The sequence below is a fragment of the Dermacentor albipictus genome, chromosome 6, assembly GCF_038994185.2.
Source record: "Dermacentor albipictus isolate Rhodes 1998 colony chromosome 6, USDA_Dalb.pri_finalv2, whole genome shotgun sequence".
NCBI classification, from domain to species: Eukaryota; Metazoa; Arthropoda; class Arachnida; order Ixodida; family Ixodidae; genus Dermacentor; species Dermacentor albipictus.
In genome coordinates this window covers 72,888,275-72,900,286 of record NC_091826.1, presented here as the reverse complement: position 1 = coordinate 72,900,286, position 12,012 = coordinate 72,888,275, and the positions used below count along the sequence as shown (strand labels likewise).

The window sequence follows — 12,012 nt, the reverse complement described above, 5'->3', positions numbered from 1 at the left end:
TGCCGTCGTGTTTCAGGCTCGTAGTAGCGGCACCATGATTCGTCCCCTGTCACAATTGCAGACAAAATGTCGTCACTCCCATTGTGATGCCGGATTAGATGAGTGAAAGCCGCGCCGAACCTCTCCCTCTTCTGGCGGTAGTTCAAATTGTCGGGCATTCATTACGCATACAAGAGCCGATAACCATGACATATGGTGTGACGTGAGCTGTGACTGAAGTTCACACGCCCTGCCAATTAATCGATGCTTATTCGTCGTTCTTTTCTAACCAGCCTAGGGAATTGTGTTGGGCGTGATTGCACGGTGGCTTTGGCCCGGTCTTGGATCATCTTTTTAATTTTCACGGCTTTCTTTGAACCGTTTGCTCCAACACTTCACAGTGGCCAATAAAATGCAATGTTCACCGTACACGGCAGCCATACGGCGACTAATAACTTTTTGGGAAACATCTTCATCCGTCAAAAACCTCACGACACCACGCTGTTCAACTTTTGGAGTGTCCATTATGTCACGCAACCATGTTCACCCCAGTGCATGAGAGCATTAGAGAACCTTGGTCCTCACACCTGCGTGTCAGTTTTGTAAATAAGAGATGCCTCCGTGTCACGCCCATGCCGCGCAGATAATGAACCGGACTATTATTCCGCATAGTGGGTTGGCTCACTTTATTTGACGCTGTTACCAGTTGTAGGAGTTGTCGGACGATCTCGCCGCTTCCACCATATGTAAGATTTGGAGTCGGGCTTGTAGGACGATCGGAGGAACCTGGGGCGACATGACTAGGCGAGCAGGATTTATCTACATTATGTACATTTGGAACAAGAGATACATTCGACAGTCTATGCGTGGCTCCCAAATGGAGCACGCAAGACGAGCATACAGCACACAGCTTACGAGCACACAGCTCACGAGTACATTGACGAGCACAGAGCACGACGACGAGCACGCTCTAGCAGCCGACAATCGCTGCTTATAAGCACTCCGTTCGACGTCATAATTCGACGTCATCGCAGACTACACGCCTTTTTGGAGGAGGAGGGCTCACACACGTGCCGCACAGGTTTCAGTGCTCTCTCGAGGGCAGACGACCTTTGCAGCGCAGTATCCATTGTCCTGTGACCCCGTAGTCATGTGGTCACGCCCGACCCCAGCCGGCGCCTCTAAATTCCATAGTGAACCTAGGCCGCAGTTTTCCAAAGCGAGTTCATGGTTGGTTAGCGCTGTCCTCGCTGGTTCTCTGAAGGGCGCCACCAGCCCGGATCGATCGACGCATCTGCAGCGGGCTGAAATAGCTGCACGCCGATCCTAACAACATATACACAAAACCTCGCAAGAAGATATTTAAATATACGTATAAGTATTCAATAAATCTACGTATCTAAGAAAAAGTCACTATATATGATGTGCCAAAGAAGGCAAATAAACATGTGGCGCACCCACAGATTCACATATCACAGGCCCCACTATCTCCACTCCCCCGATGTATCGCGCGCGACGGAAGGTGGCAAGCTTCATCGCCGCTTTTCTCCCTTGCGCACACAAGACTGGGCAAACATTGTCGGCTCACCATCGTCGGCTAAGCGTAAGACCCCCTCCCTGCACCCTATGCTTTCGCTCGCACATACAGCATGCGGCGCACGGTCACGATCTTACTACCCCTGGACATTATACGAAATATGAGTGCGATGCCGACGGCAGGAATGCTCCTGAAGTGCCCATATAACTATAACTGCTATCGAAATAATATAATAAGAGTATCCAACAACTGAAGCGTCACTTGGCCTATTGATTTCCTCTAAAAAGAAGTAATAAAATCGAACTTTCACCATGCGACAATTCGCTGTGCCACAACGTCTTTTTTTTTGTTGGGCTGGAGGGGTCGAACATGAAATAACGCGTAGGAAAGCATGTTGGCTACAATCGAGTGCTACTTTGGGCACCTAGTGTGTCTACCAACGAATATCGAAGAAAACATGAGACGCTTGGTCCACAGAGAACCATACGCGCACTGCTCGGAATTCTACACCGCAAAGAAAAAAATTTCCGGAGAGGTTGTGCTCAAGTGAACGCACTGCCATCCGTCGAGTCCCCGTAGTGATGGCGGCGAGTGATCATGCATTGTTTCTTTTTCTCGTCTGCCAGCCAGAAAGCGTCCAAACGTCGCCCAGGCAAATACCCACTCGGCCAGAGAAAAACGAACGCACATCCAAGTGCGCCGCGCGGTGGTCGATGCAGCACGAGAAAAACGCATGCACTTTGGCCGGTTGGGCAGCCCGCGGGTAGTGAGAAAAGATAAAAAAGAAAAACAAGAGACACAGCGTGTCCTCGCGAACGGAAGCCCCAGTAGAAAAATAAATAAGAACGTAGTTACATTTGCTGGCTTTAGTGTCTTGACAAGGATGCTTTGGCGCAGGTGAAAAAAAAAAGTTGATATTCGTTTCTGTGACATGACCGCACAAACACACCACTACACTGCTTCGTCTCATCGGACCTCACTGCATGCTTTGTGAACTTGTCTGACAGTGTGTTGATTTCGCTTGTCTCACTGTATGGTCCGATTTAGGACTTTAGAAAAGTCAATGCACCTTTGGCGTCAAATGCTTACAACAACATTAAAGCCACATAGTTCCGGAATTGAAAACTCAAATCACGACTTTGGACATGTCAATGCACCTTTCGCATCAAAAGTTTCAAAACTTTATACCCATAAAGTTTCAGAATTCACATCCAAGCGCTCCCTCACCCTAGATCCCCTAGATCCTAGATCCCCCTAGATCCCCTAGATCCCCTCCCCCTAGATCCAGCGGCCTTCGTGAGATGCTGCGACGAGCCCGCTGGTGATCCAAACGCCTTTTAAGCTTTGTGCTCGGATGGAGCTATATGGGGGGGGGGGGAGCATTACGATATCTGACTCCCGGTACATTGGCATCGCTGTGAAATCCTACCCAGTTTCGCAAAGTTCGCGTTGAAGTGTCTTTCGGGGCGTAAAAAGGACATTCTAGACAAAATCAAGCATGATTTCCGGCGCCGGTGGTTGTTTTTGTCGGTGGCGCATGACAGCTCAAAAAAACTTCGGGGAGGGGGGGGGGGGAGGGCTGAAGTCCCGCAAGCCCCACCCCCTGGCTACGCCTCTGCCCTGAGGGTATCTTAAATAAAAAATATAATAATAAAGTGAAGAGTGACTGCCAGAGTTACAGTCAACATGAAGCATCATTTCTTCGAAATTGGATTGAGCGATTTTGAACGTTTTATTATTCTGTGCAGTTTCATGTAACAAATTAACGCTATGTGGGAACATGTGATACTTGTTGGTAATGCGCGTCAATCTGATTTGCAAAGAGCAGATGACAGAGTTTGTGCATTAGCAAGTACGAGCTTGCTACATAGTCTTTGTTCTGGTCACATGGCTATAATGACTTGAAAAGAAAGAAGTTGGGACTCAACATGTTACTTCTCCGATTGTCATAAAACGTCCCTTAAAAGCAAGTGAGCCTGTATGCCAAATTTTTGCATTCTCGCTCGGTACGGTACAAAACTGCAGACTACTGTATTCCTGATAGGGCTTACACCCCTCTCTGGCAAACTTGCAATCATTTCATGATTAGGCACTTAGTTCAAGAATACTTGTTGTCGTTGTGGTAACCGTTGAGATTCTCATGGCTTGGCCTGGGCAGCTTGCAAACCAACAATCTCTCTTTTGCCCTTCTTGCCGAAAAGAGAAATCATGAAACCATGACAAACATGCGATCAAAAAATGGGGAAACAAAAGTTAGTCGAATGAATGAACAAATGACGGTCCAGTTGAAGTGTTCAGAAACATACGTTGGGATGATTCTGGCTCTGTCTTGATCCATTCACTCTTGACTTGTACGTCCAGTGATAATAGATTCCAAAGGGTGAACAAACATGAGCAGCGCCTTGGAGACTGCAGTCGAAAGAAGAAAGAAGTTGTCCACTAGGAATTCGCAAACACTGGTCTTGACACATCTGCTTGGCCCATCGCCCTGTTACCCACCCGGCTTCTTTGAGTCCACCCCGTCCCGCATCTTATTACCCACCACGTTTCCGCAACCCTTCTGAATGGCTCAATGCTGACGACAAGCCCATTTGTTTTCACTTCCGTAAAATTTGGCACATTTCGAGGCACTGTCGCATTCGCTGGAGTTCCTCGACCTGGTATACTTATACTGCCTACTCTCGCCCCTCAGGTAGCCCTTCTCGTCCCTATGCCGCACGCTCCGATAATGCCGCCACTGATTCTCCTGCGCCGAACCGCCCCTAATCTCGTTCGCCTTCACCGCAACGACGGCAATCTCGCTCTCTCCAGCCTCGTCGCTCCTTTCGGACTCCCTTCGGACGCCGCTCCCAGCCGGAAAACTAGACGACCCAGCGCCTCGAGGTGACGCTGCATTGCTCCCTACGCCGCCAAATCCTCTACTGACGTTGCCCACTCATCTGAACCTTCTTGACGTGCAAGTCGACGGTGTTTCTGTGTCTGCTCTTATAGACATTGAGGCGCATTTGTCGGTAATGAGCGCTGACCTTCGTAACCGCCTGAAGAAAATAATCACGCCCGCCACGACGCCTGTTGTCCGCATCGCCGATGGCGGAACAGCGCCAATAATTGGCATGTGTGCAGTCCACGTCGCCTTCACCGATCGCTCCACTGTCGTGCTATTCACAGTCATCGCCCACTGTCCCCACGACATCATCCTCGGCTTAGACTTCCTCTCCACACATTCTGCTCTCATCAATTGTTCCACCAGTACTCTCCGCCTTGACTTGCCTGCTCTAGATCCCGCTGAAGCACACCCCAGTCGCCTCAGTTCAGTCGAATGCGTTCGCTTGCCACCTTCGGCACTGACTTACGTTGATTTAATGTCATCCCCACCAGTCCCCGATGGTCACTACATCGCGGCTCCTATGCAAGACGTCCTACTTATATACGGGATCACAGTACCTTATACAGTTTTATCTATCACAGCGAATTGCGTCTGCCTGCCAGTAGTCAATTTTGTCTTGACGACCCAAGTGCTGCCCCGCGGGATGTCTCTTGCCATGCTTTGCTCATCACTCAGTAGCATCTATTGCAGTAGACGACAATTCAGCTGATCCTCCTCTACCATCGCAGTCGGCAACTTGTACCATCGCCGACTTACAGAAAATGATTGTGCCCGACATGCCGTCCGAGCACGCTCGTGAGCTCTACCCCGTTCTGTTTTCCTACCACGATATTTTTCACTTTAATGATCGTCCTTTGGCCCAAACTACAGCTGTTAAGCATCGCATTAATACCGGCGATGCCCCTCCTATGCATCGCCGCCCGTATCGAGTGTGGCCGGCTGAGCGTCAAGTTATTCGCGCGAAAGTTCGCAAAATGCTTGCCAATAATTAGTAAAGGCAAGGCGCAGCAGACCAGGACTCAAGACGAACACAAACGACAGGACCGGCGCCACTCACAACTAAGTTTATTTCCCCAACAAGCCTGCCTTATGTAGGTTAATCAAGCCGAATTAAACACAAACTTTAGAAGTAAAATACAGCAATCTATCGACCACTCAGTAATCATATCTGGCACAAGATATCAAATGAGCAAACAAGAACCACACGTGGAGCAGCACGGGAAACAATTCATCGAGCATAGTCTTTTTCAAGCCAACGGAGAAGGAGACATAAAAAGTACTGTGTACGCTTCACTATCACACTATCCACAACGTAACACACTTCAAACGCCTAAGGCCCAGACAGTGATAAACCCCGCACGACAATGGGAATAATGACCAACGAATAACACGGAAAAAACATGAATAAGTGTGTTTAAGTACAGCGTCTGCGTCAAAATTAAAATCTCTAATGGTCACTCACCTAAACAATTGATAAAACGCGCGAAAAATAAACCATGTGACAAACAGTGAAAAGGACAGAACAGTTAAACGACAAAGGACCTAAAGAACAGTGTCTGCGTCAAAACAAAAAAAAGCGCAAAAAAGTTTAAAAGCCACTAGAAAATTGTCAACAAAATAAATAAAAAATTGGAGGACGCTTAAGCTTCGCCTTCAAGAGTGGAACGCGACAGCGTTCCCGTCGACCCGCCAAGGGGTGTAAGACAATGGGCTGCAGGGCAGCCATCACTTACGAGGCGCCCCGCATCGGACGCGGTGAGCGTCGAGCCATATGGTCGAGCAACGCGGCGTTCGGCGCAGCAACGAAACGTGCGCCTGAGCAAGCGGAACGAACCAAAGAACTCGGTATCTCGGAGGGGGAAATGATGCACGCCAGCCAAACGTCGTGATCGGCACGGGCAGAGAGATAGACAGATAGTGATCTAAAGAAAGGAAGGACACTTGATTCTACAGAGGGAGCAAGGCGAAGCGTTGTCAGGGGAGAGAGTCCGGGCCGCAAAGCTCCAATGCGCGCGTGGCGCGCCATCTGTCGGGGCAGCTCCGTACATGGAGAGGAGGGGGTCTTCTGTGTTTGCCGCAAGATGGCTCTGCGTGTGCGGAAAGCGCAGAAGAAATGCAGCGGAAACGCACTTCGCTACTCGTGGAATTGCGACTTCTGTAAGTTACATGTTTATAATTACCGATATACACCGCAGTATAACTTTCCACGGCTCGTTTCGAAGGCAACACCGCATTCACTAGAGGCACGTTTGTACCGCTTGGAAGCATCCAACTCGTGGCTGAGTCGACGACTTCCGGCCACCGAGCGTGACGGACGTGTGCTTCATGGGCTCCCAAGGAGCGGCTTTAGCGGCCCAGCCGGGTCGCGGTATCAGGAGCACTGAAATGCCTGCCCAGGATTATGAAATGGTTGTTCCCCATCTGCCATCAGGTTCGAGTGTTTTGAACACAGTATTTTTGCATGGTGATGTCACCGCCAGGCCATATCGCGTCGAGCATTTTCGCGACGCCCTAGCGCGTCTGTCATTGCTGCCGGATGTGGTTGCCCTTGGGGCATATCAGATGAACCACCTGTGGGCCGTTACTTTCAACAGCGAAGGAGCGAAGGCAAAGATTCTGCAGGCCGAAGCTTTCAATGTAAAAGACCACCGCTGCGTGGTTATTGACCCGACCAACCGAGGTGTCAGGCTGAAGCTGTTTTGGCTGCTCCACGGTGTGCAAGACGACGACGTGCGAGTGGCATTAGCAGCGTTCGGAAAAGTGACTGAAATAACCCGCGATAAATGGAGGGTTAAAGGCTGCGTTGACAAGGCTTCAACAACACGGTCGGTTACACTGAAACTGAAGGTGGGTGTTACCATCGAGGACTTGCCCCATCAGTTGCGTGTTGGTGAGGACGTTGCTCTCGTCCATGTTCCTGGCAGGGCTCCGCTCTGCCTTCGGTGCCGTGGAAAAGGACATATACGCCGTGAGTGTCGGGTGCCACGCTGCGGGCTATGCCGGCGTTTCGGCCACGATGAGAGCCAGTGCGTGCGTAGCTACGCTAATGTTACGGGCCAGGCACGAAATGATGAAGTGGCCGAACACATCATGGATGAAGCAGACGCGGTTGAAGCAACCCACGGAAGTGAGGGAGATGATGCCACCAAGGAGTCAACATCCAAGGAAACCGCACCCGCACCCCTTGCAGATACCAGCCAAGCCGGTAAGGACCAAACCCAGCCGGCCGTCGCATCAAAGCCAGCGTTCCTTCCGGAAAAAGCGGATAGCGTGACAGCTGTAAGCCTGGTTACGACTGGGCAGCAGGGCGACAACCAGGAAGACGCCGATACCGAGATGCCCGCCGCGTCAAGTGTAGCAGTGAAGCGGGCTCACGAGGATTCGGATAATCAGGAACCGAGATTGGTCGGTGAACGCGGCGAGGAGCCTCCGCCGAAGGCACCTTCAACTCGCCGCGGACCGTTCAAGCCCAAACCGAAATTGCCACCGGAACGCAGTACTGCGTCTGCTCTCCCTCCGCCTTAGCGGAGGCTACCTTTGCCACAACGGTTGAAGCCCGGTCTTTGATCGGGTCAGTACTAAGCTCAAACGCCTTAATGGATATGGTTTCACCCTGTTTGATGTGTGAGCAGACTGATCGGCGTCTCCCTTTTCCTTAGATGGCTACCAACCTCACGTCCAGCCTACGTGTTGCTACGCTTAATGTAAGGGGCCTGTCGGCGCGTAGAAGGCAACTGCAACTGAACCGCCTTCTGCTAGAAAACGAAATAGATTTGCTCGCGGTTCAGGAAACTAAAATTGAAGACGAAGAACAAACAGACAGAATGGTAGCGGTCTATCGTAGCAGATACAGCATTTGCGTATGTCATGCTGTTGGAAGAGCGGGTGGATGCGTTATTTTTTTAAGAAATGGTATTGGGGCTGTTGATACTGTGTTCTCGTGTGAAAGTGGGCGCCTTGTAATGTGTGATTTTGAATCGGATGGAGTGGCTTGGAGAGCTGTGTGTGTATACGCTCCGAATGCAATTGCTGAAAGGGAGAGTTTCTTCCGACAGGTGAAGCCTGTCCTGCTTACTGAGAGGCGGGTGATCTTGCTTGGTGATTTCAATTGCGTCTGTAGACCAGAGGATAGGACAACAAGCCGTTCCTTTCGAGATTGGAGCGCCGAGTTACTGTCCGAAATTGTAGGTGAGCACGACCTTGAAGATGTAGGCTTGATATCGACGCATGAAGGCCAGGCAATGTACACTCACTTTCAGGGAGGCAGTCATGCTAGATTGGCCCGTATATATGTTCCTGTCGAATGTTCGCTGTTATGTTCTGACTACCAGACGATCTATGTCTCTTTTAGTGATCACTGCCTAGTCATGGTTACAATCGGTACGAAGAGAATAGCTGCGAAATTTAATTGGGACTTGTGGAAGTTTAATGATAAATTACTGGAAGATGAAGAGTACGTGACTAAAGTCAAGGATTATATAGCGAACATGCTGCGAAGTAACTCCGGAAGTTTTATGCAAGTATGGGAGCAGTTCAAATGCGATACTAAAATAGCCGCTATTGATAGGTCATGTGCGCTCCGGCGAAAAGAAAAACAACGAGTTAAAGAGCTGCAGAGTGCTCTAGATTTTATGCTAAGTACGGAGTGCTACGAGCCGGGATTGTTCACAAGGGAAATTAAAGAGACTAAAAGTAAGCTCGAGGCAATAGACGAAGAAATGTACCGTGGCGCAGTGATAAGGGCGCGTAACGAGAAACTGTGGTCCGGAGAGACGCCTACCAAACGCGCGCTCAGTGATGAAAAAAGGCACGCTTTGTCGAAAGAGATAACGGAAATATGCTATCAAAACGAAATCACAAATCGAAGAGAAATAATCAAACAGGCATTCGTCGAACATTACACAGATATTTTCAGCCTTAATACTCCGGACACTGACTACTTCAGAACAGAATTCCTATCGCTGATGCCGAGATTAGAGGATGACCTTGTGCACGCTCTAGAAGCCAGTATTACGGCTGAGGAAATTGAATCAGCGATTCTGGAGCTTAGTTCTAACAAGTCACCTGGGCCAGACGGTCTCGGTGCATCTCTATATAAAGCCTTTAGAACAGAAATGGCAGTCGCACTTGAAAGACTAATTAGTGAATTCTATGAAACGAAAACAAGTCCTCCATCCTTCCGAGCGTGCCACGTAGTACTAATTCCTAAAACGACTGATCCGATTAAGTTACAGTCTGTTGAATCATACCGTCCCATCAGTCTAACAAACGTGGACTATAAGATATTCATGAAGATTTTAGCTCGTCGCCTTCAAAGTGTTATTAAGTCACTTGTAGGGCCACATCAGACATGCGGCATAAAAGGCAGGTCAATCTTTACCAATGTTCACACAGCTAGAACTGTCCTTGAATGCTGTGACGGAACGTATGGGCGCGTGGCCATGTTGCAATTAGATCTCCACAAGGCGTTCGAAAAAGTCGTACATGAAGTTCTGTTCTTGATCCTAGACCATATCAATGTTGGAAATGTTATTACAGAAGGTGTTAAAATGATGTACAATGGTTGTATAGCGAAGCTGATAATTAATAGGCAGCTAAGTGATGGTATTCCTGTGCTGTCGTCTGTGAGACAAGGCTGCCCTTTATCCCCCCTGCTTTTCGCTCTCTACCTCGAGCCCTTTTGTTTGCGGCTGCTGAAGAGCCCAAACATTCGGGGTTACACTTCTCATAAAACTGAAGTTCGAGTTTTAGCATATGCTGATGATGTAGCAGTGTTTTGTACGGACCATGACAGTGTTAAAGCGGTTGTACAGGAGGCTGTAAAATTTTGTACTGCAAGTGGAAGTGCTATTAACTGGAACAAGTGTCTTGGTTTTTGGCATGGGAATTGGCAATACAAGCCCGAGACTTTTTGTAACATGAAATGGGCAGTAACTCCAGGCACCTACCTAGGTGTCCCCCTCGCACATTATCGAGATAGCAAAGAATATTGGGACAATGAAGTAGTGCGAATGAAAACCCAGACCGGCAAATGGGGAGGGCATAAATTTTCAATGTTTGCAAGAGCCACAGTGTGTAATTTGTTTTTAGTCGCGAAAATCTTTTATGTGATGCAAGCGTTATGTCTGACGAGGATGTCTGTGCAAAAGCTACATAGAGTATTTGCGATGTTCATTTGGGCCTCAACATGGGAACGTACAAGTCGTAGTAATCTGTTCCATAGAGTGTTGAATGGGGGGCTGGGGTTGTCACATTTGTTCCTCACACAGATTGTAAGCAGGTTTCTTTTTTTGCGTGATCAAAAGGATGCTTTTCTGAGAACAATGATTCAAGCTAGACTGCGTGATTCATTGCCTGATTATGTAGTGTCGTCCATGCATACGGCGCCAATGCCTTTAAGTGCTTTTTTGCGTGAAGTGGTCGCATCTTTCCGAATACTAAAAGCAAGATTTTCCAGTGAATATTTGGCCGTTGTTACTAGTAAGAAGTTGTACAAAGATCTTGTTGATGTATTCTTGCCTGTACCGTTGTATCGTACAGTATTTGTTTTAGGTTCAGAACGAGATGTTCTTAAGAGAGTTAAACGAATGCCGGTAAGAGCTTCTGTTAAATCTTTCTTTTTTCAACTACATACAGGCACTCTCCCAGTGAAACCGTGGCTGCAAAGCAAAGGCATTTTTGTACCTTGGTCTGTGAATTGCTTTATATGCAAAAAACCGGAGACGATTGAGCATATCTTTTTGGACTGTCATGACGCAGTGTTTTTGTGGGATATTCTAAAACGTAGCCTTAAAAAGGAGTTGCCCTTAAGTGCTTTCGGAATACGCTTCCTGCCATGCGCGGAACCAGAGGGAGTGCCTGTCGATCTGTTAATGCTTTTGTGCATGCACAGTGTGTGGCGAACGCGTATGGATATTAGACATGAGCGCATTGTTCAGGCCCCTGCACATGAATATTTCATTGAAAGTGTGTTATATATACGCGAATTTTTCTGTGCACAGAGTGACCCTCCTGATTGGCTAAGTGCTTTGGACAAAGTGACTAGCCTACATCGTTCTTATCACACCACACTGATCCGGCATTGACTAGTTGTTTTTATGGCCATGTAATACTCACATTGTACCTTCTTTTGCCAAGCCGGTAATAAAGAAAAAAAAAACTCGTGGCTGAGTGGTAGCGTCTCCGTCTCACACTCCGGAGACCCTGGTTCGATTCCCACCCAGGCCACTTTGGAAGTTGCTTTTTATTTATGAAGTGCCTGCCGTGATTTATCACTCACGGTCAACGCCGCTGACGCCGACACCGACGCCGACGACACCGGCTTTTCTGCGACACGAGCTCCTTAACGCTATCGCGTTAAAAGGAAGACAGAGGGAAAAACCTAAATGATATCACTGTAATGTGGGGCCTAAATGAACCCTTCTAAAAAAGTTGTCTTCTTGTCACTAAGCACAATGGACGGCCTGCTGACGCATTTGTTTCCCTTTTTCGTGATGAAATAGGCTTCTGCAATCTCCCGCTGGAACCTGCCTTGTCCAAACTTCAAAAATTTAGTTTTGTCGAACTGAGGGTGGCAATTAGTGCAGTCTCTGCAAAGCTTTGCAAGGAA

At 48.4% G+C, this 12,012-nt stretch overlaps 1 protein-coding gene across 1 annotated transcript; it reads left to right on the top strand.

The window, feature by feature from the left end:
• Positions 1-6,697: 6,697 nt before the first annotated feature.
• Positions 6,698-8,609, top strand: LOC135904040 (uncharacterized). The gene is made up of 2 exons (XM_070520844.1): positions 6,698-7,974; positions 8,063-8,609. The coding sequence occupies exon 1, from the start codon at positions 6,729-6,731 to the stop codon at positions 7,926-7,928; it is 1,200 nt and encodes a 399-aa protein (XP_070376945.1). The 5' UTR covers positions 6,698-6,728; the 3' UTR covers positions 7,929-7,974; positions 8,063-8,609.
• Positions 8,610-12,012: the final 3,403 nt, after the last annotated feature.